Source organism: Galeopterus variegatus, unplaced genomic scaffold, assembly GCF_000696425.1.
Source record: "Galeopterus variegatus unplaced genomic scaffold, G_variegatus-3.0.2 Scaffold8497, whole genome shotgun sequence".
Taxonomy (NCBI): domain Eukaryota; kingdom Metazoa; phylum Chordata; class Mammalia; order Dermoptera; family Cynocephalidae; genus Galeopterus; species Galeopterus variegatus.
This window is the reverse complement of record NW_007734608.1, coordinates 26,699-33,658: the sequence shown is the minus strand read 5'-3', so window position 1 is coordinate 33,658 and position 6,960 is coordinate 26,699. Positions and strand designations below refer to the sequence as shown.

The window sequence follows — 6,960 nt, the reverse complement described above, 5'->3', positions numbered from 1 at the left end:
AAGATCAGCGATTTGCCTCAAATTATACGATTAACAATCACAATTTCTTATTTACCTTCTCATCTTTCTTGAAGGCAGTTTTGTAGAAACACACACACACACACACATCTTGAGCCCTGCTCCAAATCATCACACCTTCTAGAGCACTGCACCTTTGCCCCTTTCTCCACTTTCTCTTCAAGGCCACCCAGGTGTTCAGCCCCAGAGACTGTGGCAGGACCTGGCTGTTCATTTTGCTGCAGCCATCACTGCTGTCCACTGATGACCATGGCTAATCAGATGGCATGCCAGCCTGCACCAATCATTAAGATGACCCAAATTAACAGGCTGGCCTTGTCACAGTACATTCATTCTACATATAGAGATGTGGCCTAAGTGTGAGGCAGAAACCCGGATGTGCTTATTTGTGTTTGCATTGTAACTTGCATTATTGATTGTCATGAGCTGCTTTAGTGCTTTACATCTGCAAATGAGAATCATCTGTCAATTATTACAGGCAGAATTGAGGTCTGCAGACAAAAAAGAAAGTATATATATGCCTTTTCCTACCAGGATTTTCTTTCATTTGCCATTTTCCTTCACAGTTAAATTGTAAAGCGTCTTAGCTCAAGACATTCCCCAGCTTTTTGCTTAGAAGGGATATTTAATCAGAATAGATTTATATCCTGAAAGAAAAAACAAGTCTTCCTTACCCAGGTGAAGAAGGTAGTGCAGGCTCTGGATTGTGAGGTTATTGTGGGAATTTTGTAATCCAATTTCCTAATGTATACAGATCAGTAAAGCTCAGTTCTTAATAAGACACAGGCAACCTTATCTTAATCACAATTGCAATTGTTGACACCTTGCATTGCCTGTTGTAAATTTTATCACCCAAATATTTGCAGCCATTTTTTTACAGTGCATTCTAATTATTAAAGTGTCCTATTACCTGCTAAATATTAGTATAAATTAACAATCCATTATGCACAATAAGTTGTATAAAACATTTACAGACAGATCATGTGTAATTAAAATGAACTTCCATATGAATGCCAACTACACTAATGATTCTCAGTGACCTTTTATTACCTGTAGTCCCCTGTTTTGGCTGGATGATTGACAGCTTGCTGTTTGGCTACCATGTTGAATTTCAGCTGACACGACTTTTCATTTTAACTCAATTTGCCCGCCTATCACAAGCTGGTGGCAGGCCAGACCCAAGTCACCCAGCTTTGCCTCAGCAGCTTGCTCTAGTTCTCATTAGTACGCATTTATTCAGTGGAAATTGGAAGACAAATGCTTGAAGGCATGTGAACTAAGTATAGCAAATTAGGTTTAAAGACTGAATATTTATAAGTATATGGAAAGTTTTTTTTTTTAAATTCTAGAGTAAATTGAGAACCGAGTGCTAGCTTTGATATAAAAGAAATGAAGATAGAAGAAGGAAGATTCTAAGAATAATAATACTATAAGATTTTTCTTTCCATTTTGGAAATATGTAAAATCTCTTTGACAACACCTTATCAAATAAAAACCTGGCTTCTCTTTCATGGAGTGCTTGCACAATGAAGTTTAGCACCTCGTGTGTGAGAAGGGGAAAAAAAATGAGGGTCATGTTCATTTGTTTCTTGGTTATCCCTTGGTATGTTTTAAATTGCCTTGTTTGTTCGGCACTAGCACAGAAACAGATGTTGTTCCACCGTGCAGGATAATTTACTGTAGCTCCTGGTGCAGCATGGAAGTCCTCCCAGGGCCCAGCTGGTCTGTCAGTGGCACTGGCTGGTGTCTGCTCAACTATGACAACTACAAGTAGAGGCTGCAATTTTTTTATTATGCAGTTGTCATTCTTCTCAATGTATAGCTCTGCCTGCATCCGTGCTGGGGCTGGTGGAAAAGCTGCTGGCTTTGTGTCTGTGTGTTGCACTGCAGATCCACTAAGCCTGACTCTCCACTGTTGATAATAACGTAACTCATTACTTTTGTCGTCTAATGATTATGGGCATGATCGCTCAGAGCAAGAGCCAACCTCATCTTGCACACATAACTGGTACTGGAAGGTAAAACAGATTTGTCACTTACGATCTGACCGCTAAGCCACACTTTGCGCTCCATTATTGTGATTAACTTCTGCATAGGATATGCTTGCCCAGTTGTCATTTGTGACACTGCAGTGGGCACAAGCTGCCATGCTTCCCCAGAACACATCAGCCAATCGGATGTGACCATGTTATTTGGACTGTTAAATGCCTACTCGGTCACAGCAGCCACCCCACAATTATTTTGCTTTTGTATTTCTTCTTCCCACACCCCTACTGGACTTGTTGGGTGAACAGCACTGCTACATATGTCAGCTACCATTTCACACCACAAGCTAAAATGATGCTATGCTGTTGCTGATCCAACAGAGCCAGCAGCAGTAGACGGAAAGCCGACCCTTGCTTTTCACCATGGAGATGTTGGCCGTTGGTGTCCTGCCAGCTAAAATCCGTCATGTCAGGTGCCTTGTGGCTATCTGCAGTAGAGTCCATGTTCCAAAACCAAAGTTCTTTTCTGGCCTCATCACCAACAAACCGATTTGACTCTGCCTGATTATAATAACGAAGGAAGTCCAAGAGAATATGCACAGCCTCACTATACGTCACATTGAATCACCACACTGGCCACACAGAGCTGACCGCAGCCTCATTTCTTTAGACAAATGCACGCTTAAGGAAAAACCTCCTGGGAGAAGGCACCCAAAGCTACTTGATATCCCTATGCAAGCTGTGCATAGATTTAAATTTTACTGAAATAACATTTCTTTTTATTTTTTGGCTGATGCAAGCCCTCACTGATGGGCCTGTCTTTAATAATCTAATAATTGGGTACTCTGTGTTTCAGAGCTTTGCTAAACACTAAGGGACTAGGCTGCGTGTGTGTGTGTGTGTGTGTCTGATTTCTAAATTGCAAGACATAAACACAACCATTTGTTATGTGAAGAGGGAAAAAACTCCACGTGGATCTCTTTTTCACATTGCTGATTAGAAAGAATCAAGCTTTATATTCTAGGACCCATTCACGCTGGTGGAAACATAGTCAGTTTTGATTATGAAGGGAAAGATGCAGACCTAGACAGGAGCTACACGCTGATATGCATGCTATCAGAATGATTTATGCAAATTATGCATATTATTCCCAAAGGAATTCTTCCTCAAACTGCCAGGATAAATTGCCGGAAATTAGCCATAAAATCTGTCGTGCTAGGAGCAAAAGGTGAAGGCCACTGGGAAAGCAAGGACATTCGGCTTCTGGAATCTTCCAGGATATGATGGTGGCTATTATTATCCCTGGATGCTGAGGAAAATATGGTTTTCCTCTGAATCCGATAAAAGTATTTTCCCTTTGAAATTTTTCCAGCAAGTGCTGACTCACGTTTTATTTACAGCCAGCATAAAAGAAATTAAGTGTTAAGCTGTTTCAGAAAGCTCTACTACAATTACTTTACTGTTAACTGCCTAAGTGGTTATTAAACAGCTAAGCTTGGCTTTAAAGTCATCATTGTTCTAAAGGCTGGTAAAATCAGCAGTGTACTTTAACTGGGGTATGGTTTTAATTTCCGATGTGTATACCCATAACACAGCCTTTCTCTCTTCCAGACCATTCTTTCCTACATAAATCCCAATCTATGATTTTCTCCCCAAGTACAGCACTGCTGCATCCTCCTTGCGAAATGCCCCCAAGCTGTGCAGGGGCCAGGCTGCCTCCCCTTGTCCCATTGTCCCCTTCTCCATCCATAGCCCCCTTGGCTCCGTCTTGGTGCTCAATGGATGTGGTGAAGAAACACTTTCTTTTTCAATCAAGGCTATTAGTAATGAGTTTCATGGCAAATTAAAAGCACTTTTCAGAAGCAGTTATATTTTAATAAGCTATTGTTTGTTTCCTTCAGAAAGCACCATTCTTGAGGTTTTCCGACTGTGCTCACTTTCAAGTACCGTTCGTACTGTCCAAGAGGATTTGGCTCTCAATTCAGAGACCGGGGACTACTGTGTGCGAAAAGGAGACTTAGTAGCCATCTTTCCTGCAGTCTTACATAAGGACCCCGAAGTCTTTGAAGCTCCAGAGGTAAATAAACATCATGCCTGTTGTCGCTACTTCTCAATTACTGCAAGCACATTCCTCTTGCTCGTGACCTCTGTCTCTTCCTCTCACCATTTTGTTACAGAAAGGATTTGAGACAGCTTGACGACTTCTGTTTTTCCTTCTAATGGGAAAGTTTTCCTCTCTACTGAAGTGTTTCCTAAGGATCTATCTTAGGTTTCATGATATATAGATAGAATACAATGATGAGACTAAATGCTAGTTGCTTCAAATGAAATGGACATTGCACCTTGGCCACCAATACCTTAAGGCCAAAATTAGATTTGCTTGGCAGAGAATTATTGAAAACCATGGAGGGCTAGATGTTGACAGGTGGCTTGGAGAATAAATAATGACAACTCTTTTGTTAAGTGTTTCCGATGTGGAGCTGACTATCCTAAAGTCAAATACCATCATTGCTATGTTAAGCCTATATACTTTTTCACCTCTTACTAAAGGCATGTGCCCCTTCTTGATCAATTAGTACAGCATTATGAACTTGAGATTGTAAAGCTGCTGCTCAAGGGTGAAGCTCTGAGGGTAATTGTGTCATCTCCTTGTATTTTTTTTCTGAAGCTGGAGTTAATGACTATCAAAGACTGGAAATTAATCCACCCTGGTTCATCCCTTAATACCACTTCGAGATTCACCACCTGCATGCAAATTGAATGCAGTCATAGTCTGTCTGTGCATCTCATAAAGTAATGTTGCTGCAGTGGTTTTTATGTGTAAAATGTCTTTTTTCAAAGGGATACTTCTGTGATGTTTTTGAGCAGTTCGCAGCTGAACCACTTTTAAACCCAGTTTCTAAGTTAGATGTTTTGCAGCCAAGCTGGATTACAATATTGCTGAATTTTAGAAATTAATTAGAAGAGGACAGACTTTAAATACAATAAGATAGTTTGCATTTATTTCATCAGCAAAGGCAAATGTTTTGGATATGGGGGAAGGTACATATGGTTTCTGTGTGTTTCAGAAGAGCCATTATATGAATGATGATAGCAAATAGGATATAGAGTATTAGGGAGTGAGAGAATGTTCCACAGACAACATGCTTTATCTCCACATTTGTAAATATCAAAAAAAAAAAATCTACACATAAGTAGATATTTAATAAATAGGTAAGTAAATAGCTAATATCTGAAAAATATTTTTAAATTTTAAAATAACTTCATTTCTATCTGTAATTTTTCATTATTTTAACTTATTATTTTTGTTACATGATTATTTCATTAGTCATTACATTTACTATTCCTGTCACAATAGTAAAATTGATCTAAATGTTATCAAGAGATACCCAATAAATGTTTACCAGATTGCAACTGTCTTTACAGCACTGTTCTTGGAGCTTCTCCTATTTCCCATCCCACCCAACTTCCATGATGAAAGGGACCTTGATTTAGACTTGTGGGAATTTAAAAATCAAAGTTGAAAATTGAAGGTGTGCTAATTTATATATTTTTCCCTGTGAAATACTAATAGTGATACCCAAAGTTTACATAATAAATCGAACAACCTTAATAGTAATCAGAAGGGTTTGCCTCATACTAAATTAATGGATGAACAAAATTGCAATACTGTGAACACTGATTTAGCATCATTAGGGTAGCCTTAACTTAGGTTGATGAACACTCACTATTATTTACTAGATTTAACATTAGCCAATTATGCCTGACTAATGTTAAAATTAGCTAGCTGATTTTTTGCCATGGCATTGTTTTCTTAAAATTAGTTGTGAAGTGCTGATAATTCCTGACACAGAAAAGATGTTATAGTTCAGAACCACTTTATTTGACATACCCAGGTCTTATTCATTCTATAAACATTTACTGAGCACTTACCACTGTCAAGGCATATAGGTTTATTCCTTTGGTTCTTAACCACTTAGGATAGCAATAAGTAGATGCTATAGGAGCTCATTTAACAGATGCCCATCCCAAACTACCATGCACTGACAGTAAAGAAGAGAAGAAAACTCTGGAAAAGTCTGTCTTTGGCCGTTTGTCACTGAGAGCCCTGGCTCAAAAGCTTATCAGAGACTGGTATTCATCACTACCTTTTGTATCCTACAGACCTTGAATGGGAAGACCAGAGCTTAGATGTAGAAAACAGAGAGTAGCTGTTTGGCCAAAAATATGAGGAAGACTAACTCCAGGTATATGTATGGCTGTTCTTGAAGGACAGAGAGGCTGGAGAGTCTTAGCGGAACATAGGTTCTCCCAACGCAACCCAACAAGGCACGGATTCACAACTTCCAAGCTCCAAGAGACTCTAGATGACTGCATTCCAAAAACAGGCAATGGTCTTCCTTCACACTTTAGGGCTTTTGCACATGCATCTTTGTATTCCTGGAAGATCTCTGCTTACTTGTCCACCCAGCAGGCTCCAAATTACTCCCCAGGTACTCACCTTAATCACATTTTCTTTGCTCATGTCCCCGATTCCCACCTCATTCCTCAGAGGATTTGCCATCGCTGCCTCTGTGGCCCATGCGCACCTGTGTTACGGTGCATACCACACTGTATTTTGTAATGACTCGTTTACTTGTCTGGGCTCCCATGTGCTGTAAGCTCCAGAAAGGGAAAGACCATGTCATCCCCATCTCTGTATTCTCAGTGCCCACCCCACAGGAGGTTGTCTGTATAAATTGAATAAATAAGGGGATGCTTGGATGGGTGAATGTGCTGAAAGTAAAAATATGCTTCAGTTAAAATTTTAAATCACTACAGATATTGTGCGTTCAAATATGTACTGGGCCTAAATAGATCAAATAAAGAAGTGGCTTGTATATAAATATAGCGATACTATTGGGAGTGGTAAGAACTATGGTGAAAGGAGGCATCTAAATAGCACCACTGAATGCTT

At 39.6% G+C, this 6,960-nt stretch overlaps 1 protein-coding gene across 1 annotated transcript in view; it reads left to right on the top strand.

The window, feature by feature from the left end:
- The window catches only part of LOC103608506 (25-hydroxycholesterol 7-alpha-hydroxylase), a 48,540-nt gene that overhangs the window by 31,046 nt on the left and 10,534 nt on the right, over positions 1–6,960 (top strand). The window contains exon 6 of the mRNA XM_008592936.1: positions 3,905–4,080. Within this exon, the coding sequence (XP_008591158.1) occupies positions 3,905–4,080 (176 nt within the window). The remainder of the gene's footprint in view (positions 1–3,904; positions 4,081–6,960) is intronic.